General features: G+C 43.5%; 1 protein-coding gene across 5 annotated transcripts in view; it reads right to left on the bottom strand.

The window, feature by feature from the left end:
* Window positions 1–24,413, bottom strand: part of znf385d (zinc finger protein 385D) — a 57,314-nt gene extending 32,901 nt beyond the window's left edge. For all 5 annotated transcript variants that reach the window (XM_084052635.1, XM_084052636.1, XM_084052637.1 and 2 more), the window contains exons 1-2: window positions 24,075–24,413; window positions 18,000–18,142 (exon numbers count right to left, since the gene is read on the bottom strand). In XM_084052635.1, the coding sequence (XP_083908761.1) occupies window positions 18,000–18,142; window positions 24,075–24,096 (165 nt within the window). In that variant the 5' untranslated portion in view covers window positions 24,097–24,413. The remainder of the gene's footprint in view (window positions 1–17,999; window positions 18,143–24,074) is intronic.
* Window positions 24,414–25,200: the final 787 nt, after the last annotated feature.

Below are 25,200 nucleotides of genomic sequence, written 5' to 3'. Positions count from 1 at the left end.
TCTTTGTACTACAATATAGTATTATCCAATTACATCTAACCACTGTACTGATCTCATACATGGCTCATGAGAGTCCATTGACTTGTGTCCTATTGTGTTGATGAATATAATTTCTATTGTGTAAATGAAGTGAATAATAGCAACACAGATTTCCTCATGTCCACAGTGGGAGGTAGCCTGCCTCCCATGTGGAAGAACAGCTGTTGAGACACCATGTCTATACTAACTGCCCAATGATGGTGTAGCTGTCATCGCCCTTTTGAAATACGGTTGAAACACCTGGCAAAGATTTTTTGTTTACGTGTAACGTTTCTATAAAGGTCAGTGCCAGCAGTCTGATAGCACTTTACCTTCAACCTGGCTCGAATCACAAACCCCCAAACACTCTAAAATACCACATGACCACAAATGGTAAATGGCACATTTAGAGCCTTTTTCCGAAGCCCTTTACGATGTGCATTGTGCATTACATTCAACCACCAACGGCGGAGGTAACCACGTAAGGCACCAACCTTCTCGTCGGGAGCAGTTAGGGGTATTTTAGTAGCCTGGCATGGTCAGACAATATCACTTGGCCGAGGGTATTTATTTTTTTGCAATGGCAGATTCGTCTGGAACCAGGCTAGTATTTCAGTGTCTTGCTCAAGGGCACTTGGACACTAAACCAGGAGAACACTAAACCGGGAAACTTCCGGTCCCAAGGCAGCGGCTGAACCCCCTGAGCCACTGCCACTCCACCACCACAAGAGAGGAGTATCCACATGTCCAACACATGAGGACTCCATTAACCCAACTAAGGAGCATGTTTAAACCAAGGGGTTATGTTATGCCATATCAGTCATGCATTGGTCATTGCATGCTGCTCTTTCTCCGGTTACACTACATGTTTAGCACCAGACTATAAGACCCTATCCAAAGTGGAATGTTCCCGTGTTAAGTTTTGTAATATGCACAATGCTTGACCCACTTCCCAGAATCTGTATATAATCTTATAACTATACTCTTAATATATACAAAATGTGTTTGCATATGTGCTTCTCCATATCACATAACTGTATGCCCAGAATAGTTTGTACCACATCTGTCTGTTCCTGTTCCTGCCCTGTCTTGCTTACAGGGCAGCATTATATGAGACATGATGACTCACTCTTCCGGCCACGTAATGTGGCTTGTGCAAATGCACCGTATATATTTTCTGTAGGTGCCTAATAAACGTCAGAACATGGTTCAACATGCCATGTGATACTGCCTTGGTGTCATTGTGTTCTCTGAGCTCACTGCTTGCTTACAGAGTAATTTAACTGAATGACTATAGTTACCACCTTAAAAGAGGACAGCTTTTAAGGATGACAACAGAGGATTGCTAAATTACAACATACAAGGGTCAAGTTATGGCCTGAATAGGAATTAAATATTCAATATCAAGACGCTATCACGATATTTTTTGTATAGAGGAAACTAGGACTGCAACAGTTAATCGAACTAATCAATTTAATCGATTATAATTGTTTCAAGATACATTTTTACGAGCGCTATATTTATTGCGTACACTGCCAGTAGGCCTCAGAAATAACTTTATAACGGAAGCCAATGGGGCTCTGATCAGGCTGAAACAAAGGTCTCCTGGAGAAACTAAACTTTTCAGTTGCTCGTCGTCACATCAGCTTCGCCTGCAAGGGGGAGGGAAGGCCCAATACACAGATACAAGTCAATCTAATCTAAATGGACTGTGATGTCCAATAGTTAATGGGACTAATCGATTTAATCAATTATAAACAATGTCTTTTTGTGTTGATTGGTTGATATAAATTAAACACTTAATCAGAAAACGTACTTCTTGATTATTTGATTAATTGAAAACTAATTGACAGAATATAATAGCTAGTTGCAGCTATAGAGGGAAGAAAAATAAAAGTAATGGGAGAGATGTATGAAACCAGGAATTACAGTAACTGGGCTTCTTTAAAGGATGTATAGATCTGAAATCATCTACGGTCTACACCACCTCAGTACAAGCTACCTGTTCAGACACACACTGGCCATGCTTTCATGCTGCAGTGGAAGAAAAAGAGGATCTTATGTAACTGCCTTCCATTATAAATCTCTAATCATAAATCTCAGGTTTTTGGGAGTCAGTGGAAGATGACACATGGGGCTGGCATGATGCCCTGGCAGAGGAAACACTACAGCACAGACACGGACACAGTTCAGCCTGCTGGGAAACCAGGGCCGGGGTTCTGGAAAGACAACACCAGTTAAAAACATCTGGGCCGTGCAAAAAGAAAAAGAAACGAAAAAAAAAATGTGCGGATGACCTCTTACTTGAAACATGTACTAGGGTAGAAACACGCTATTTCACAGAGTCCAGCGCACAGATTCATGATTTTAAATGAAGGTACAGTAGAATGTAAAGATGACACCACATGAAATGATGTGTTGAGGGGGAAAAAGAAAAGAAAAAAAATAACACTACATTATGTATTATTCATTCATGGCAATATAACTAATCAAAGAATGAAAAATGAAAACGAAAACTCTTTATGGTTTGTATTACACTGTTTTTCTTGGCAGGAGGTTTCAATTACCAACAATGCCATAGCGGTATGACTACATGTACTGTATCTATTTTCATCTACTGTATCAACTTTCCATGCAGCTTTTGAAGAAATCATATAGCATTTCAATCCCTCACGGCACTGAAAGCTGATGTGTACAGTATTAGACCTTGTCTGCAGTGCAGCTTCAGTGCCACGGGTACATTATTCCCCTGTGTTCTACTCCCATCAGCCCCCCACCGCGCTCGGTACTCCACATGGGCCACGCCTGCTACGAACACAATGTAACACAAATGTTCATGCACACACACACACACACACACACACACACACACACACACACACACACACACACACACACACACACACACACAGACACAGACACAGACACACACACACACACACACACACACACACAGACACACACACACACACACACACACACACACACACACACACACACACACACGCACACACACACACACACACACACACACACACACACACACACAGAGCCACACACACACACACACACACACACACACACACACACACACACACACACACACACACACACACACACACACACAGAGCCACACACACACACACACACACACACACACACACACACACACACACACACACACACACACACACACACACACACACACAGAGCCACACACACACACACACACACAGAGCCACACACAGAGCTCACGGCAGGATCTTCATGCAAATTCACGCAAACACATTTGAAATTCCTGCAGTGGCATACAGAGTAGGTTTTCACTATTCGTCTCATCTGAGGGTGCTTGCCTCCTTTCATTTGTCTGGCCGCTGTTTGATTTATACTGATGTGCTTCTGTCAGACGGTGGTCGGGCCGTAGCTACGGCAGCGGGAGAGAGAGAGAGAGAGAGAGAGTAACCAGGCCATTTAACGGATGCTATCTGACAGCTTACAGAAGGTCTGTCCGTCTCAAAGTTCAGTGTAGCAGCAGTGGGCCTGTTGTGACTGGGCACGGGCAGATAGTGAAGTGACAGACAGTACAAGACAGTGATGAGAAACCGTGGTTTGGGTGACTTTTACTGCAAAGGACTGATAAGGAGAGGAAAAACAGTGTGTGCAACGCTATCTGGTTTATTTTACTAGGCCTAATATGTCAGATGTGTGTGATAAAGGCTCAGGCTCAATAACCGTTGATTAGTTATTTTATCATTTTCATTTAAGAGCTGGCCTGGCTGGTTTTGACAATGCTGCCTGCATGCTACAAACGTGGAGGTTATCATATTATTAGGCATAGTATTCTAAATGTACAAGAATGTGTCACAATTGCACTGTTGCAGTCGGTGACAATGCACCAGCTGGCACATAATGTGTAATGGTGTTCCAATGTTGTGGTGTGTGTGAATGGGTGAATGTGAAGTCCATTGTATTTGAGTGGCCGGACAACTAGAAAAAGTGCTAAATGCAGTCAGGCATGTACCATATAGTTACACCTTATAGTGTACCATTACTGACGCAATCCTCAGTGATAAATGACCTCAGAGTGTAATTATTTTTTGCATTTCATAGTAACACATGTTATAAGTGTAAGGGGACGAAAAGACCCAACATTGAGGGCAAAAGGATAGTGTGCAAACATGACATGCAATAAGAGTTAGCCTATAACCCAGACCGAGTAGCATTCAATCAAAGTAGGGAGTACAGTTTATAATGTAACAGTGTGTCTGGCCACTGGATAATACATACACAATATTGCTACATGATATACTGCATGCCATGTTCGGACACCATTTGATATATGACATGTGACTGAGTAGCATATTCTATTTATAACCTGTATCCACAATACACACTGCCAGCCGGTTATGCGCTTGTGTGTGAGAGTATTAAAAAGAGAGAGGCAGAGAGAGCTGAAGGGAATGAAAGAGTGAGAATGAGAGAAAAATGGAACAAGAAAATGACTGGACATGGGAAGGCTCCAGTGGTGAGGTCTGAATGTTCCATTCATGGCCGCCAGCCTTGCTTACCATTAACTAAAGTGGAATGAATGACCTGTCAAAAGCAATCCCTCCTCCTATGTGTCTCCCAATTACCATCGCCGGCCGACCCAGTCACTTAGTTATCATCAGCCACCGTCGCCACCGTTAGATTGTTAGCACATGAACAACAAAAGAAATTAGCAAGTCAAATCAAAGAGGGCTCATAATGAGATACCAAAGGCTCCTCAGGTGTTCATTAAAAAACACACATGGGACGCAGGAGGCCTGATATAAGCTGATAATAAACTGATTTGGAAAAAGGTGTGACTAAAGAAATGTAGTGACACAGAGAAAATAACCCTCAACCAACCTGGAACTGTTGTCATTGGACGGGAACAGGTGCAATGTAATGCTACAATGCCTGACTGCAATATCTGCGGTTCTACTGAATAGTTGATGCTGTATGGATTTGGAAATTAGATTCAAAAGCATGCAATTATGTGCCACATAATGGGTGCAATTACTCAGAGGGCGACAGAGAGAAAGTGAGAAAGAGAGAGAAAAAGCATGAGAGTGAGAGAGAGATAAGGAGAGTGAGAAAAAAAAGATTCCATTGTTCAGCGCTTCATTGAATAGGAAAATTCACATTGGTTGTGCTTTGAATGAAATTCATGAGCTCTCCATTCATTTTTTATTCCATTTCATATTCTAATGACTATATGAGTTACTAAAGACCTATTTGATCCTCCTCAAATTTTAAGCCTCTAAAAGCCATTTTGGAAATGTCTGTTTCCACTCAATGCTACTTGTTTATCTCATTTACTTCAGGCAGAGAGTTCCAAAATAATAGTCTACCAAGTACCTCACACTTACTTAAAAAGGGCTCCGCTCCAGTTTAGGCACTTCCATTTTTAAAACGATACGTCAAACAAAGCAGGCAGAGAAATTATTACTGTAATGCATGCCATATGGCAACACTGCCATAATGGTTGCATTAATAATATTCTACTCAATAAAAGCTGTTGTTTTTCTTTCCATTTGGTCTTATTTTCATTCTGCATGAGTTTGGCTAGTCTTGGTGAATATAAAACAACACACACGTAAAGTATAAGCTGCGGTTTGCACGATAAGCTCGGTTTGCACTAGAACATTTTGGAAGGAGAGACAGACAGACAGACAGACAGACAGGCAGACAAGCAAAGAATTAAGATAAAACATAAAGTGCGTGTGTCTGTGTGTGTGTGTGTGTGTGTGTGTGTGTGTGTGTGTGTGTGTGTGTGTGTGTGTGTGTGCGTGCGTGCGTGCGTGCGTGCGTGCGTGCGTGCGTGCGTGCGTGCGTGCGTGCGTGCGTGCGTGCGTGCGTGCGTGCGTGCGTGCGTGCGTGCGTGCGTGCGTGCGTGCGTGTGTGTGTGTGCGTGTGTGTGTGTGTGTGTGTGCGTGTGTGTGTGTGTGGGGGGGGGGGGTGGCAGGATTTATAGAATGTGCCGTACTCAAACCTTTTCATGTCAAGGACCCCCAAATTAATAAGTATATGATTGCAAACCCCCATCTGAAAATATTTTGTGACAGGGACCCACATACATGAATTGTGTTTTAGATTTTTCACAGCTCGTGGATTGGCTATTTTCAAATAGCATATGTACAGTTTATAGGTTTATATGTACAGTGTAAAAAGGATAAACAGAGTTTGATGCTATATTGACACATTTTCTGGGGCCCCCTGGAACCCCCTCAAGGACCCTTGGGCAGGGCCGGATTAACCCTTCGGGGTGCCCAGTGCTACGACCCGTTTTGTCAGTGCCGCGTTTCACTGTTTTACCGCTCTTTCAGCAGCCGCTGCTTCTAAGTTTCTGTGCTTTTCGGCGATAGTTCAGTCTTCTTTGCCCTTGGGGGTCTCCGGACCCCACTTTGAGACCCAAAGTGGGGTCCGGCAGACCAGCGTTGCCAGCTCTAACACATGCGTACAACAATGTGCGCATCGGCCAACAGTTTGTGCAGAACTAAATGCCAACTTTTGCCAACAGAATGCCAGTCTATTGTAGTCTGTTGTAGTCTGAAGTAGTCTGTTTGGTGGAGAGTCACCTAAAGGTATACTCATATAAATAAATGTATGTACATTAAGTAAAAGTGTGAGCAAAAACTACAAGGGGGAATTTACAGATTTGTTTTGAGTTCGGATTTAAAGGGACTACACCATGAATTTTAACTTTTCCTTCTTTTTTGTGTGTTTTTGGTCTACCCTACCTCTCTTCTATCCCAAAATAACCCAGTTTGAGCACTCAGGCTTTCACAGCATATCTGGGGATTTATGTAAATTGGTCTCAAAATAGACCAAACTGAATCCCTCCCGTTTTTCAGTTCCAAAAAAAAGAAAGGAGATAACATGCATACAAACTGGCTCAATAGCGCCTGCAAATCAGGACAATGTGGTATTGCAGGTGAAAGTGCTTTATAAGCCAGAGAGAAGTTAGTTGGAATGAGTATATCTGAGGCTTGATTTAGGCTCAAACCTTTTGAAAAACGTTTGAGGGACATAAACAATATGATATTAAATATTACATCTTTTTTTTAAATTCATGGTGTAGATCCTTTAAAAGAAATCCCCATGTCCTTGTTCAGGGCTGTACTTGACAGCCTCAGGGAATAAAGTCTTGAGTCCCAGGCACCTCATATGCTTGCCAGCCCGCATCATCACAGACAGTCTGTTATTGGGGTGGTGGCCAGAACAGAAAAAAAGTTGTGACCGTGTAGATCGACCAGAAGGACCCTTGAGTGACGAGGCAATCAGTCGCCCCGAGGTGGCATAAGCCTCGAGGTGGAGGGTGTAAGCATCGACCATAGCCCGGAGGTAAGAAGGAGCTGTTCCTTTCACTGCCCTATAGGCTAGCACCAGGGTTTTAAACTGAATGCGAGCCGCTACGGGGAGCCAGTGTAGAGAACGGAGAAGGATATTGTGTGGGAACAAGCTCCAGAGGTCTGATGGCAGATGCCGGAGCACCAGCAAGGAGGGAGTTGCAGTAGTCCAGGCGGGAGATGACAAGAGACTGGATGAGCACCTGGGCTGCCTTCTCCATGAGGAAGGGGCGAATCCTCCTGATGTTGTAGAGAACGTCCTCAACTGAGGAAGAACCTGAGGTGATATACAGTATGTATAGGAATTGTCTGGCCTTCTTTGCCACAGTCTCTGTGTGCATTGTCCAAGTCAGGTCCTCAATGATGTGCACACCGAGGTACTTGAAGCTGCTCACCCTCTCCAGTGTCCTGTTGACCAAGAGCGGCATGTAAGACCTCTGCCGTTGTGTACACGAAGTCCATGAGGGGTTCTCTGCTTCTCTCTCCTGTTGAACATCTAATTTTACCACACACCCTTTTACCCTCTGCTCTTTTCTCCCTCTGGCAGACATTGCTTTTCAGATATTATTGTAGTCCATAAATGTTCCCATTGTTCTTTGGAAAATGTTTCTGTGTGTGTGTGTGTGTGTGTGTGTGTGTGTGTGTGTGTGTGTGTGTGTGTGTGTGTGTGTGTGTGTGCGTGCGTGCGTGCGTGCGTGCGTGCGTGCGTGCGTGCGTGCGTGCGTGCGTGCGTGCGTGCGTGCGTGCGTGCGTGCGTGCGTGCGTGCGTGCGTGCGTGCGTGCGTGTTGCAGCCAAATAAAAGAAAATGCTGTATACAGAATATAGAATATAAATGGATGAATAAATTAGCAATAAATATTGAACAGCATGCTTCCCAGAGGCAGGCTCACTCTCTGCCCCCAGCCCTGCTGAGATGAAAGAAATGAAAGCTTAGTGTACCTGGCCCTTCCATGTCAGTACAAGCCAATCTGGCCTGTGGCATTATTGCAGTTTTCTGACCGTCCAAAAGTAAGCTGCTTTGCGCCAATGGTTTTGGACCTAATATTACCATATAGGCTATTTAAAATGAAACACAAGCCTGCAATGGATGCAGAAAATAGATGATATGGATGGATCTAGAATATATTCCTTTTGATGAAGTGCATATGCACAAAGCGTGAATGCATTTGGTGAGTTTGGTGTTTAAGTGGATCCATCTACAGCACTTTGGAATGCATTATGTCATAACAGGCTTGGAACAGTGTAATGTCAGTACACTGAAAAGTGTTTTCGCATATAAATCACTATCCGTCAGCGCGCTGAAGCTCAAGTGGCTGCCGCTCAATAGTATTTTTGCAAAATTCCCTCACAGGGCATTCTCTAATCCATCATTCTATCAAAGTGCTCTCCAGCATCACCCACAGAAAAGAGGGGGAGTGCCTCACTCATGACGAGGTTCGATGAAAACTGAGATTACATGATTTATCTTCCTATAATTTTTCCCCAGGCTGATATGACGGTAATGAGAGAGAGACCAGAGGACCATGACCACCTATTGGATTCCCTAGAATATAGATCAATACACCTGAACAGACAAATGCATGAAACCACCTGAATATAACATTATGTTGACCAATGTGTGGTAGAGTATATGTTAACAGCTTTAATATAACTAACAAAACTGCGGTGGCTGTAGTTTGTCTAACTGTTCTACCGGTATCTATTTAATCCTGTGGTAGGATTGGATGTCATGAATGTCAAAATTCAATAAAACTTTATGTTGCTCAACAGTAGAAATGTCAGTGTTTGCATGTGGGACCAGGGTTCGAATCCCATAGGCATAAACGTTATGGATTGCAGCTTTAATGAAGGAGGGCACTCCTGTCCATGCAACTTACCTCACACATAGCAAAATCCTGAGTAGTGACTTAAGTATGATTTAACCCTGCAAGGGGGCATTTTTGCACTCTAAGGGTTAAGGCTGTATGGCCTGCACCTACTAATCTGATTAATAGGTAAGGACAGCCGACCATCCATGACCTTCTTCAGCTGTGCCCTATTTCAACAATGAATCTATCATAGACAATTGACTTTTGTTTACTGCAACAAAACAACCAACCACATTCTTCTACTGGTACAAATGTCTAATTAAGTGTCTGCTCAAAGGCACTGAAAGCAGGGCGGAGGGGAGCACAAGTCTTTTCTCATTCACGAAGTCTTTTCTCATATTTCCCGAGCTGCCTGGGGATTCAGACCACTGACCTCTTAGTCACAGACCTGCTTTTTAAAAATGCAGTTTAACCACAGACTGCTTGCGAGTGCTTTACTTCGTGAATTATTACACAGTAAAATACTCAGTGTCAATTTAACTTTTTGAATGTAAAAATGTCCACTTGGGGGCCATTTTTACATTCTCAGTGTCAAATTAACGCTGAGTAGTTTACTGTGTACTATAAGTTCTGGGTTGTTGTTTGGGGTCTTCTGAGCATGCATCGGACACTTTTATGAGTGCACATGGATCAAAACGTAGACATAGCTCACGAGAGAGAAAATACATACCATAAACCTTTACAAGCTCTGCAGAGGGAAAGTATCTCTGCGGAGAGAGGGAGAATAACAGGGCTATAGGCACAGGGTGGGTCCAAAGACCTCGCACCAAAGGCACGCCGCTGAGGGGGCCCCAGGGCGGCCATCTAAACCATGATGTAGTCTTGGGAGTCTGACACTCTCGTAAATCCTCAGATCAACCTTGTCTCCATGCAAAAAAAGACACCGCTAAATTCTCCCTCCGGGACCCTGTGCTTTTCATTATGGGAACAATGGTGTTGCAGGTGCAAACTGCCATAGCTCTCATAACTCCCAGCTGGGTTTGGTTAAGTGCTGAAACATGGTACAGTACGGGCCCAAACCTCACGCACAGACACACACGCACACCAAAATAGATGTAGCCTACAGACAGATGGATGAATGCCTCTACCTGCGGTGGCAGACATGGAAAGACTGAGGGAAGACTCAAAAACTAGCTGAATGTCTTAAAAGGAGAACTCCATACACATTTACAAATGCATATGTGTTGTTCCTGGGGCGTGGGTATGGTGACCAGATGAGAATGGGTGAAATTCAATACAGGGGAGCTGGTGGTGGGCACGGTCACATGACCATGGTGGGCATGGCCTCCACTAAATTACATTCTGTATGGACAGTAAAACGTGTGAAAGTCAAAAACTCAACACAATTTTTATTCATAAAGTCAACTGTCTGGGTCATTTGGCTCCCACACTTTTCAAATACTTCGAAAGGTCTGAAAATGAGTCGAAAATAAAGCGAATGTCCCACCTCGTTTTCGTAAAAAACTCTGGACTGGAAGCTATATTGTTTCGTATGAAAACTCTTTTTTTACGATCATTGTCACATGAGGCACGAGAGCATTTGTGCCTAATTTAGTGAGAAACCTGACTGATACATCTTGATCACATGACTTCAGAGATCATGTAATGTGTAACGATTTGTGTGAGTTTTGGACAAAATATAGGAGTAGGCGCTTGGGTGGCACAGTGGTTAAGTCCCTGCCCACTACCAAGGAGGTTGTGGGTTCAAATCCACCGTGGTCGAGCGTCTACGCGAACACAATCGGCCCGTGTTCGGGGGAGGGTGATATTAGTCATTGCATGTACTCTTACAGGCTGGGGCGGCACCTGTCAGCGGGGAGTGTTGGGCGGGAGGAGTAGGACAAAGGCTCTACGTCCTCCCGGAGGGGGCTCCTCACTGGCAGGTGAGTCAGTAGGATACAACAGCAGTGACAACACAGAAATCTGTGTGGGGAGGAATCAATTGGCAAAAAAATATATAGGACTAGTAGCAAATAGTGTGTTTTGAGAAAAACACAAAAATGGTGGAAAATCTAATATGGGAAGTTATGTCATGATCCAAGGAATCCAGGGATTTTTTTCTTTCCTACGGTTCATGAGTTAAAGGCCAAAATGTGAAGCAGCCTGTTATTGTGTCCACCATGAGGCTGATCTATAACATTTAGGGTAGAGGTTCTTTCTTGACTTACTGGGAGTAGCAAAGTTTCACGCCGAACGGTGCAGCAATGGTGCCCGAGATTAGCTGCTTAGATTAGCTGATGGACAGACAGACTCAGACCCACACCGACCTAACCTTGTGTGTGGGTTTGTCCTATACATATTTGAGAGCTGAATCAAAATAAATATAGAAATATGTTCAATTACACACACACACACACACACACACACACACACACACACACACACACACACACACACACACACACACACACACACACACACACACACTCGCATTCAAAGCATACAAGTACAATCAGTGACTTCATAACTTCATTTCACAGTATTTCCTTTGAACCACTCAGGGGTTCAATCCAACTAAAGATGAACAATAAGTTACACAAACAAGGACAGGGGGGGCTATCAGCACTCCTTTGCCAGGGAAGTTGGCATTAGCACCCCCCCATAAAACATATCCTTGAGCTCCTCTACTATTATCTCTGCATTCCACTGAGAGCAGTCTGCTGGCAGTTATCCAGAGGGAGTGAAATATTATCATGGGACTGCACGTCAGGGGTTCAGGGGTTAAAAAGCCCCAGAGCCCCTTCTAGATGATAAGGACGGTGACGTGGAGCATTAGACAGATACAGTGTACACGCTCCTCGCTCTGCTCCGCCAGGTGTGAGTCGCTTCGAGGCAGCTGGCACCGCGGCGGTGGTCGCACTCTCCGAAGCCTTTGATCATTCTGCTCTGTTTGTTGCGGTTTCGCTCGCTCTCCCTCTGGGAATATACGGTTTATTAGGATCCATGATGATTAGACATTCACAGGATCTGTGTAAATCAAATGACACGGAGACACAAGACACCGTTTGTTTTTCTCTCTTGTCTTCTACACGGAGCACATGCGATGCTCAAGCTATAATATAATTTGAAAGAGAGACAAAGAAAGGCCAGGGGGGGGGCCAGATGAAGCCATGTTGCTTTCAATGCTCTGAGAAAAGGTACATTTCCATTATGGGTATTGACTTTACTGGGAGGGGGACATTGAATTAGGATGTGATGCTTGATAGAATGCAGACTGAGGTCCATGTGTCACTCCAGGTGCGGGACTACAAAGCAATTTTCCAGCGTGCAGATCAGCTCACAGAATCGATAACTCACACTCCTGATTACTCTGTGAGTGGAAATAGAGTTTGTATTGTTTCTCCAAGACAAATGTTGGCTCCAGGCGAGATAGATGGCATTTTCTGTGCCAAAGACAGACCCCCCCTTTAACTGAAAACCCCCCATTCTCTTTCATCATAGCCTATAACTCAAAAGTCACCCGCCCCACATTGAGCATTCTATCTTCTTTTCCTTCCTTTGGCTGTCTCAATATCTGTTATCCAATTGATTCCCACCCTGCCAATACCCTGCCTGAAACCCATCAGCAAAACCAACAGGACTTGTGGTTGGCTGTCCCTGCTGACACCCAGCCTCGAATCTTCTGGTGCCAGCTGCCTTTCCTGACCTTCTGCCTATGCTGTGACATCCAGAGCGCTCCTGTTTTATGTCGCCGACCTCCAGAGCTGTCCAGCCTACGGTACGTTGCCGACCTCCAGACCAGTCCAGCTTGTGTCACCAGCCTCCAGGGCAGTCCCGCCCATGTTGCCAGCCTCCTGGTCACCCTCCAGACTTTCACTGCCCTTCAGTCCTGCCTCCTAGTCACGTTCCAGATCAGTTTTGCTCCTTTGCCCCGCCCCCTGGCTATCCACATGAGGTGTCCTGCTCCTAACATGTGTTCAAAAGTAGCACATGAGAGTTGCCCTAAACCAATGGTTCTCAATCTTTTTTGTGCCAACGCCCAAATTGATATGTATTTGGCCACGGACCCCCATCTGAAAATATTTTGTGCCAGGGACCCCCAGAAGTGAAGATTTGGGGTTAAAAATTCTAAATTATTCAAAAATGTCCAAACATTTTCAATATTTTTCAAGTATTTTCTAAAATAGCAGATCTACAAAATCACAGTGCGGCACAAAGTGACGCGCTGTGAGCTTGTATATCTGCTATTTTTGAATAGCCAACCTATAAATGGATAAAGTGGTTAAGATGATTGTAATGCTATGTTGACTACTTTAGCTGGGGACCCCCTGGAACATCCCCAAGGACTCCTGGAGGTCCCCGGACCCCACTTTCAGAACCAATGCCCTAAACTAGTAACATACAGTATGACTGTGATGATAATGTTGTGCCACACGTCCCTGGTCCCTCCCCTGCACGCCATATAAGGGCAAGGGCCGGGCGTCTCCCTCAGCCAGCAGCCAGCTCAGGATTGGCTGGTCCCAATCAGCCCGGCTGCTCCACATCACCATCATCAGGAGCTGGCCCATATAAACTGCTGAGAACCGACACCCGATGCTTGAATATTAACTACTGTGGTGTTGCTGGCTGTTAGTTTACTAGTGTTCTGAGTGATTCTCTAAAAAGCTACTTCTGTTTGATGCTAACTTTGTTCTCTTTTGTTCCAGGCTCCCTCCATCTAAACCCAGTGTCTCCCAGCTCCATCCACGCTCCTCAGCCCTCTCCACCAGCGCTCCACTTCCTTCCTCCCTGGATTCCAAAAACCCTCTCGCCTCCCCAGGACTTTTCCTCCCACCGTAACGTTATTATTTAATAAAATTCCTTTTACCCCTATTCCTGTCTCAGTGTCTTTGCCTTTGGGGTCCCCGGCACATTTGGCTACGCCGCACTGGTCGAGCGTAACAGATAATGACAATCACAATGTCATTTTGCTGCTTTCAGCACTGGTGTGAGACAAAGCAAACCTTGTAATCGCTTTCTGGATATTTTGAATGCAGCTGAGGGATGTTTCAGCAGGCATTACATCCTAGACAGTTAACCTTGTAAGAGATACAAGAAGGCTGTGTTGTTGCTACTAATTTCATCTGACTCATAGACCCTACAAACAGTACATTTATAGACTCGGTTGTCTGTTAAAGTTACTTTAAGGCGGCACATTAATATTTTCTACACAGTATTTCAAGGCAGCTCAGAAGGGAGGGGAAAAAAAGCATGCAAGTGCATTTCATAAATAATCTACCACTTCCGTTGGGCAAAGGGCATCCTGGTTGTGTCAGTTATTCAACACAGAACAGGATTTAACAATGACCTGGTAAGACATTTGGTATTGCTTTCATATTGTATCCATACAGTACAGTAGGTGGCCAGGCATACAACACCCTTTTTTTTGAATGAAGATGGAAAAGGCATCTAATAATCTATATCTTGCCAGGACACTGTGAGTCTCTCTTGCAGCGGTAGATGAATGGAAAAAGTGTGCAGTCATCACAATCTATATGGTGATTGGTATTTTGTGAAAAATAAAGCATAAAAGTTTATTGATCCTGGGAGGCCCATAAATAGATCTGACCTCATCTGTGCTGATAGAACGGTATCCCTTCACTGTGAAAGCAGATGGAAAGTGACTTCAACACAACCTGCAGCATGGAATCAGACAGTAATTCCATTTCTCAATTATGCAGAGAAAGTGAGGGGAAACATAATGGCATGATTATTAATAATCACAGAACTGCAGATTCTAATATACTCTGAAGTGATACCGATGTGTGATGCCATTCAGCATAACTCTAAAAACACCAAGCAAGCCAGCAGTGGTAACAAACAGGGACGTGCACAGATAGACTCTAGGTGGTGCTAGAGCACCTGCCCTTTGCCCTCTTGACCAGAAGTGCCCTTTTGAAAAAAAGAGAAACGTTTTTTTTTTTTTTTGTTTACAGCAGGGGTCTTCAACAGGGGGTTCGGGACCCCTAGGGGGTCCTCAGAGTTACTACAGAGGATCCGCCAAATCTTGGCGTGATATGATTTTTCTTTTTACCATAACCACTCAAAACCTAGCATCCCTTTTCTGAGTTACCATAACCACTCAAAACCTAGCATCCCTTTTCTGAGGAGAACTTTAGCCAAAAATAGCAGATCTACAAGCTCACAACGCCTCGCAGCGCGAGGCGTTGTGAGCTTGTAGATCGGCTATTTTTGGCAAAGAGGTATAGGTGTAGCGGGAAAAAGAGCAGACCAAGTAAACAAAAAAAAGTATAATTTACTTAAGCACCTGCCCCTCAAAATGTCTGTGCACGCCACTGCTGACCACTGTGACATAAGCAACACCGCTGCAGCTAATACAATTAATATTGGGTGTGTTTGATTTAGGTGTGTCTATGTGCACTGACAATACTGTTGACTAGTCCATGCTTTCACACTGGCACACCCATGGCACTGAGCACATCTAAATTTAACACACCCATCATTAATTGAATAGCTGCAGTTGTGTTGCTTACTTCTACCCACGTACAAAACACTGATGATGGCCTACAAAGCAGGGGGTAGCTGTCAGTCAGAACCATCCCTAAAACATCCGGGACAACGCTTCACACGTCCCAGACTCTTCTCCCTTCTGGCTCCCAAAGTGCGGAACTAACTCCCCATTGCAATTAGAACTGCATGCAGACTCACTCCCAATCTTCAGCCGTAATCTGAAGACCTCTTCAGACTCCACCTTAGCCCGTAACACTTGCCTAGCCTCGAGGACCTTGCAGGCTTATGCAAAGGCTAAAATGTAATTTAGCATGTTATGTAGACAGATGCCAGGTCATTGTTGACCTGGCATCCTATAGTGTGTATTTTTTCAATGTACAGATTATTGTTATTTTGATATTATACTGTTTAACTTTAGACTGATGATAGGTTTGTGGTTTACCTATTGTCCTAGATTACTATATGCATTTGATGTATTACCTTGTGTTTTCCTTGCTTACTGTAAATCGCTCTGGATTAAGAGCTAAATGCCTAAATTGTACTAGACTGGCATGTAAATCTGTTGTAGTTTTGAACATGAATTGGAAAACAAACTACAAAATCAGCTTAGAGTTTCATGCCACATCAAAGAGTCATTTAGACAATGTAATTGTCTAAAAATCAACTAAATATTGGAGCATCAGACAAGAGCTGTGAACCCTACTCCTTTTTTATTCCTACTCTTTATCCAACCCACATGCCTTGGCTCATATTCCTCAAAATCAAACTTATTAGAATCATAACAAAAGGACGATTGTAGGCATCATGGCAAAAAGCAGAACAATAACAATGTGCATATTAGGTTTTTATAGAGCTGCACACTGCTTTTACAATCACACCACCTTCTGCCAGCGATGAAAACAAAAAAAAAGACTTAAGCCCAAAGAAAAGGTTGCTGGAAAGATAGGCAGGCAGTGAGAGTACAGCAAGACAGATGGGTTGAGAAAGCACGAGTAGCGAGAAATGAGAGAGGGCGAGAGAGTGAGCAAGAGGGAGGTGATTACTCCGCGTTAATCTAGTATCAGCTTTCCTTGATTTGGAGGCTTCCCAAAGTGCAGTACTTATTATCAGTGGAAAACTCTGTTAAATGCAGATTAGAGGGGTAAGGAGCGCGAGGCAGCGAGGCTGAACTTTCTCATGAAACTCATTGCCGAAACAATCTGGCTTCCAATGGGTTATCTGAGCCTTGCTCTGTAATGTCGCCACTTGTCGTGTGTGTGTGTGTGTGTGCGTGCGTGCGTGCAGGCTGCGTACGCGTGCAATCGTGTGGGTTTCTCTCCCATCCAGCTGTCTTCCATATTTTTGCTCTGGTTTCCAGGAGACTAAATTGAGCCATCCCCGTAATTCACAAGCAAGATATTGAAGCTCTTTGGACTTTTTATCTGTCACATGTTTTCCAGGAGTCATGATATTTTTCTGACAACTTTGCTGATTTGGACCATGTGTGGGCCCACATATTTCCTCGTAATTACTTTCTACTTAAAAAAAAAAATCAATAGATCTATAACAGGGTATGGATGATTCCTGGTAAGTGCACATTGGGTGAGTGCTCTGCGCTCCATTTAAAAGGCAGTGCCTCACTGCTCGCAAATTCAATAAGGTCTAGCGGCCATATGCTGCAGTTTATGGCATGCATTTGAAAAAGTGAATCACCATCCTCCACATGAGATGTTGTCTTTCTATGGCCAGTGAAACACTGGAATGCTTAAAAAAAAAGAAGAAAAAAAAAAGAATTAATGAATAAATAATAATATTTTATAACCAAACTAAAACTAAAACAACCACCACAATACAAAAAAGCATAATTAAAAAATATATTTTATGTTCGTAGGTAATTATCTTGGTCGATATGATTCTAACTCACATATTTAAATATAATAATATTATAATGTCTTCCCTCCAAAACTGATTTATACTTCCAATCAATTAACCACTTAAACCCTACAATATATACTTTACTGACTGTGGTCCCCCAGGGGTCTATAAGTGACCCCCTCCTTTTTCCCCCTCTACACCAAATCTGTTCGCCAAAAATAGCCTGTTTTCGGCTGTTTTCATTCGCCTATTATGCCCAGAATTGGGACACTATAGGGTGTCATTATTCCCTAAATCCCTGTGTCATCACACTCGATCAGCTGTCACAATAGTTTTGACAGATTCCCTTTAGTGTGACCTACAGGCCAGTTTCATACGGTTTCAAGTCAGTGGCCTGAACCGACCCGTGTCACATGACCTGACAGTGGGACTCACCGCACTGAAGCCTGGAAAGAGACTGACTGCTGAGGCTGTATCCACAGGAAATGGGAGAAACTGCTTCATGCCCAGTGAGGTTTGGACGGCAGAGAGTGTGGGACGCATCAGTGTAGGCATGAGGCCATGTTGACACGTGTTACCTGCAAAGGAGACAAAGATGATGTTTCACGACTTGGCAAATCTGACAAGCAATCACTACCACAGTATAAGCTCCAGTTTACTTTCAGATGTGTTTGACATGTATATTCTGCTGTCGGTTTTGTCCCTTTGCACCGTGCACGAAGTCCTGCTGTACTTGTATCACAGGTTAATAGGTACCGTGTCAATACTAAATACATTTTCGACTTGTCGCCAAGACAAATGCCTGCACATTTATTGTACTACGTTGCAAAGAGTTTCTGAATTCAATGACTGCCAGCATGATGTCATTGGCTTCCAGTACTGTAAAATGAGTCACAGCCCGCACATCATGAAAATATCATCTGGCCAGCTCCTGCTTGCAATATGTTCAGGTTTTCAGTGCTCCTAAATTTGATCTCCTCTCTTAATCAAAATAAGACCTGCTTACTCTCATGTATAATGAGAGTAAGCTGCGGTTTCAGTGCTTTCTGATATTTGTGAGTAAGCTGTAGAGGCGCGCCCCTCATTTGTACTTTCTTAAAATTGCACTCATACGTGCACTCCTATGTAGGTCTGTATATGTCACGCTGCTGAAATACATCCAACAAATGACTGTTGCATGTACAGTATAGCCTAAGCCTATACAATACATGTATACTGTACTGGGTGTGATGATAATCTGGATAACTTTTTTTCAACATGCCACACTTGCTCTTTAATGTTTTGTTTATCACTCCTGGGGGAAAAAGCTTTTCATGCTTGAAGTATACCCCCAGATAGGCACCATCTTGCCCATAAGATGATTCAACAGTGAGAGGAGTCTGTGATTCAAACCTCAAGGAAAAACAAAAGTAAATGGTTCACTTTTATTGTCATGTGAGTGAGCTGTGCCAGAAGAGCCCTTTACAAGCTGTGGATTGGAAACAGCACAGGACTGATTTCAACACAAGGCGATCAAGAAAATAAAAAAATAAAATAACCCTCCCAGTCTTCCAAAACATTAGAAATTAAAGAAGCTATTTCGTGAAGCCGTAATGAGAACCAGAGGGATGGATTTTTTTTATCGCTGTACATTTAACGACAGTGGACGTCTGGGCCAGCATTGCTCTAAAAAGGGTTGGTTGATACGATGTCAAACCACCGGCCTGAGACAAATAAAAATAAGGTTTGCCACGTTTCGGTCCCGAGGCGATGGTAAAGGGTAAATAAAAAGCATAAGTCATAAAATGAGGGAGAGGGAGCAAGCCACAGTCGATCCGCCCTCTCTCTTCTGTCTTTTAGCCTTCAGCCGCCAGAGCGCTGCCATCTGTTGGAAAAAGAACACATGCCGTCTCTCATGTGGAGACACGTCCCGGTTCCCCTTTAACAAAGCATGTCCTTCTCCAGGCAGACATCATCCTACTGCACAGTGTCTTTGACATGCCCGCCTGACGTCAGGCTATAAGTATGCCTCAGCACGGACGAGCCAAATCCACCATCCAGCACTACAACGTGTACAGTACAGTCAAAACAACCAGCTCAATCATCAGGGATCGAGGGATGAAATGTGGGATTACTTCTCGAGTGTGCTGTACAGTGACAGTGTTCTGGGGGACGTTTTTGAGGTGTGAATTTTGTTCAGTGCAAAAAAGAGAACCCCAACAACAAGAAAAAACGAAACATTTCAATTATTTTGGAAATTGCTTAGTAAACAATATGTGATGAAATAAGATGTCACTGTGATGGAAGTCTGTGACTTTCCATGTAACCTAACGCAGAGTTTATTTTGCGACTCATGAAAGGGAAAAGTGATAAGGTTTCTGATAGAATGTGCCACAAGTAGGCAAACATGAAATTGTGTGTGAGTGTACAGTATATATATACAGTATATCTACACATACACACAACCTATTTCCTTAATTTGCACAATTTCATGTTTGCCTACTTCCGGCATATTCTATCACACCTTGTCACGTTTTCCCATTACATTACATATAACTATTTTCAGATTTCAATATACGACACATTATTTGAAAGTTTACAATCAGCAGCTTCCGTAAAGAACTGAAGAAATGTGCTGTGCCCTACGTGCAGCACATTCCAGCAGACCCTGTCAACTTGGAGCCCACATCACTTGAGGTAAATAAAAGATCATATTCTTTCAGCAGTTGTTACTGGAACAAAAGCAGGGCACACAACATGTCCAAACACAAGGGGCAGATTCCAGCCTGCAACACTGCCATAGGTTGTATAGTGTTTCAACTCTCTTCAGCCTGATCATCTGTCATCGGCAGCAAGCACTTGAATTGGAAAATGAGCCTATGGCTGTTAGTGCTAACCTTAACCCTTACCTGAACTCTATCTACCCTAACCCAGCACTGTATGTGTCTCAATATGTGTTTAAAGACGTTGGATGTGTCAAAGAAAGCTTAGGCTCTAGCACAGCTCAGCACACAAGTACCCACAATCACCAACTAGTATAAAATGTTAATATTTACATTGACTGTGGCTGAAAAAAATGAGTAAATATTTGACTTTCAACCACAATTTCTAAATTTTGACTCACTCTTCACCAACATGGAGCCCAGGTGGGCTTGAGACTTTCCAGCTGGTACTGACATATACTGTAATGTGCAGGGGACAGAATTAGAGTCAGTATTTCTCTCACTTAACACTGAAAGGTTAATGGGTCATAGTCATTAAAATGAATACTGTGCTACTGTGTGCTCAGCCTGAGAATTATGCTTGATTTACACACCGCCGTACGACATGTCATGTGCCGAAAAAAGCAGATCTAGAACCTCAAAACGCATCGTATTGCAACGTGTTGTGAGCTTGTAGATCGCTCATTTCCACCGCTCGATACTGGCGTGCAATGTAGTATAAATTAAGAATCATTACAACAAGTGACATCAAAACATGCAGGTGTTCAGACCTATAGTAATGTGTAAACTGTACATATGTGTTCAGTCAGGTCTCGTATTAATTCTGTGACATTTAGTGACACCAAGTGACATTACTGGAATTAATTGTGATCTCTTTTATCGACAATGTTGTCATAGTTTATGCAAAAAACACTTTTATGTCTTTTTATTAACGTCAAATCAATCAAATGCACTAGAAAAGGTTCAGTATGTGCACTGCAGTCAGTGCCTCTTTTTGAAACACAGCTTATATAATACTGACTTTATTTATATTATTAGTTATTGGAAAGACAGTTTTTTTTCTCATTTCTAATGTGTTTAGATGCTGGTGTACAACAGAGTTGAGTTATGATCATTTAGGCTACAATTGGCATAAAAAAATGTCATCTTAAATTAGATGAGACTGCTACCTACTCCTCTGCAATATCCACGTCGAACACACCACATCGGATTGAAACTTTTAGCCATTGTCCCAGAGGCACCCACTGCAAAATCCTGAGTGTCAATTTTAGATGGACACTCAGGATTCACCGTGTGCCCTTACCATCAGCCTGTCCTCCTCAATGCCCTTCCTGAAAAATTCACTTATCTGAACTCAAGCATTTTTACCCCTGCGGCAGTGGGCTGAGAGAGACGGAGAGAGAGAGAGAGGGAGGGAGAGTAAAAATGATGTCTGGAGGAGACTGATGTTAATAATTAATCATCTTCCGTTACTCCCCTCCACTACTGCCCCTCTCTCTCTCTCTCTCTCTCTCTCTCTCTCTCTCTCTCTCGCTCTCTCTCTCTCTGTCTGTCCTGATCTTGGCCCCTGCTAAAGTGATAAGATCTGTCCAAAGACGCCGAGATTCCACACAGCCGGCGAAACTGTTGTCGCGGAATGGAGAGTCGTGCACCGCACCAGACCTCCCCATTTCACTCGGCAAATACAAATCCAATTATTAGATAAGTGCAAGTTCAACTGAATGTCAAAACCATTTCTTATGCTGATGGCGACTCAGATGTGTGTACGCCCGTTGCATTTACGGAGAATTCACTGATTGTGTTCCATGACTCTCAATATGAGATCAATTATATTGCCTTCAACCAAAGAGAACAAAATCATTTCTCCCCAATTGGAATAAACAATATGTGTGCAAATGCTTTTTTTAAGAACACATACAGCACTTCCCATTAATAGTTCAGGTATTTGCTTTTTTAAATAACATACAAATACATGTTTGTATTCAAGTCCACAATGCTCATGGCTGCATGACAAAAAGCCTGCGTTAAGCTCTTCTAGACAACCTGTTCTTCCACACCCCAACCGTCTCACAGACAGACAAGTGTAGCTCTCAGTGTTGTCATGATTTTTAGTAGTGTAACCTCTAATAAACACAGCCGTCTCTGAATTTGATCCAACAATCACTTCCCCTTGAGCTCTGTAATCTGAGGTTAACCAAAGAGATGTTTAGTGTGCTGTTAAACTCTGACCGCGAGGCCCGACACACCAGATACATTTGCTCCAGGCATCAAATTCAAAAGACACTAATGGCTTGTATGATTGCAATGTGCACTTAGGACAGTTTAGTCCCGCTGTGTTATTGTTCTTTTACTGCCCCGTTTGATCTGTTTAGGTTGCTTTAAGGCAGAGGGACAGTCCTTTTGATCTATTTCGTTTATTTTTTTCTTTTCTGTTGTAATCTTTATATGCAATTTTAAAGAGGTCACATTCTCATGGGGTACATGTGTAAGTGATGTCATCCCAAATAAAATGCAATGCCATCTTAAACAAAAACACACTTTGGTCAAATCTGTTTCACCACCACTCACATCACACAATGTCGTCGTTGATGTTTTTTCTTTGTTAATATTCCAGCTTTTCTGTGCTCTAGTCTAGATTCAAGAGTCCATATGTGCTATAATGATGCCGATACTGAATCTGATGCACACAACGCAATGAGGAATGAGAGAGCGCCTCCATATAAATGAATGTTAGCAGGTGGAGAAATTGGCCCATTCCCCAAGTTATGCTTTTCCTTAACCACATGCCTCTTGTGATTATTGTACTACACAAAGACGTATACGCACCAGCAATTAATACCACAAACTGTGATTTATGACAGATGAGATTTTGAACACATTCCCACTTTCCTGCAGCACCACACCAGACCAACACTGGCAATAGATCTTTTGAGGAAAAACCATTGCTCCACCTGACACCTCATTCATTTATAATGCTTCATCCAGTCTCTCCATACAAAAAGGATGTCCCCCTCACTCTTCTGAGCCTCTCAACCTCTTAACTTCACACATCACTTTAAGCCCTAGCATATATACATAAAAAGACTATTTCATTTAACAAATCACCCCCTCCTTTATAACTTCAGATCCCTGTGTAATTATTGCTCCGATGTGACTGTAATCCAGCCATGTGAGGAGCTCTTGAAGAGGAGTCACTGGCGCATTAAGTCTGCTTAAGCCTCCTCTCGTCTCCTCTCGTCTCCTTCATAAAACTAATGGAAGGAGACCTTTTTTTTCGTCTTTGATTCCTACACAGAATATCAAGTGGCTCTTAAGACAGGCCACTTTACTAACTCCACTGCTCTTTAAATTCCTTCACTATAAACACTTTGGACATGCAGTCTATAAAACGACCACAATGAAATCTGAAGCCTGGACTTTCGACCCCTGCCACATGGGATTTGATCGAATAAAATAGAATGTTTTATTTTTTGTGGCACGGGGGGAGAGACACCTGGTGAGGGGGGGGGGTCATTCAACAAGGCTGGGTCTCCAGAATGTCTCTAACTTCATGCTGTTTTCCACGAACAGCAGTCAGCTCCGTTGTGCATCTTTTCATGTTGCAGAACACGCAACACGCACCGAGTCACTTTCAATACACATGCTTTTAGAAAAGATATCTGGATGCATTACAAACAAGCAAACAAGCACATACACACTCCCTGCACACAGGTATCAATGCACACACGCATGCACAACACACACACACACACACACACACACACACACACACACACACACACACACACACACACACACACAAACTCACCAAAATACATGCTGCTCTCCATAGCTCCTCAGGCACGGGGGTCTGTAGCTCCGCTTTGATGCCCTGCCAGTGTGTGTGTGTCCATGGACAGAAGCCTTGGCATGTCTCATACACTCCTTGGGGTTGTTTGTGTGTGTGTATGTGTGCGCGCGCGCACGCACACGTGTGTGAACGCTTGTCTGTGAGTGTGTGTGTGTGTGTGCGCGTGCGTGTGATAAACGGGAGTTCAATCGGAGAGTGCCGTCAGCAGCCAGTCTGCATGCTGCAACTGTGCGCGTTGTCTGTGCACCACTGTGGCTCTCTCTTTCTCTCTCCCTCTCTCTATCTCTCTCTCTTCCCACTGGTCCTGCCTTGCCTCTCTCCCCTCCCCTCCTCTTTAACCCTCGCCTCCCTCCGTCTCCTCCTTTCTCCTCTCTGCTTGAGCACTGCTGGCTGGCTGGCCCCCTTCCCTTCACACACTGGCTCCTCTCTCAGCTCAATGTGCTTCTCTTCTCTCTGAGGTGTCTATCTACATTTTCCAGCAACAGCGTCTTCTCAAATCCAATGTGCGTCCTCTCTCTCTCTCTCTCTCTCTCTCTCCCTTCCTTTCTCTCTCTCTCTCTCTGTCTGTCTGTCTGTCTGTCTCTTTATCTCTCTCTCTTTGACCCTTTCTATCTGTCAGTCTGTCTGTCTGTCTGTCTCTCTCTCTCTCTCTCTCTCTCTCTCTTTGACTCTCTCTCACACACTTTTTTTCTCCTGTCTCATCTTTGTTTTATGTCAAGCGCACTTCTTTCTTCCCTTGCTATCTCGCCTTTATTTGATCCCCCTCCCATCTCTCTCTCTGTATCTCGCTTGCCGTTTTTCTTTTTTCATTCTGCTGACTCTTCCTCTGCTCCCACTTGCCTCTCGCTCCTTATATCTTTCTCATTTGCGCTCTCTATCTAAACGTCTTCTCCTCTCTTGCAGTTTCTGTCGGATCTCTCTTGCTCTCATTCTCCACTCACTGTTCTTTTTTTCTAATCGTGTTATATATCTTTCACTGTTTTGTCTTCTCACTCCTCTCTCTCTCTCTATAAGCTGTCTCTTTCTGTTAAATCGCTCTTTTTCCATTTTCTCCTAATCTCTCTTTTCGCGCCTCTTTCTCTTT

The sequence above is a fragment of the Gymnoscopelus microlampas genome (genome assembly GCF_963454915.1).
Source record: "Gymnoscopelus microlampas genome assembly, chromosome: 3".
Lineage (NCBI taxonomy): Eukaryota > Metazoa > Chordata > Actinopteri > Myctophiformes > Myctophidae > Gymnoscopelus > Gymnoscopelus microlampas.
Note: the sequence above shows the minus strand (reverse complement) of the source record. Positions and strands in the feature narration are given on the sequence as shown.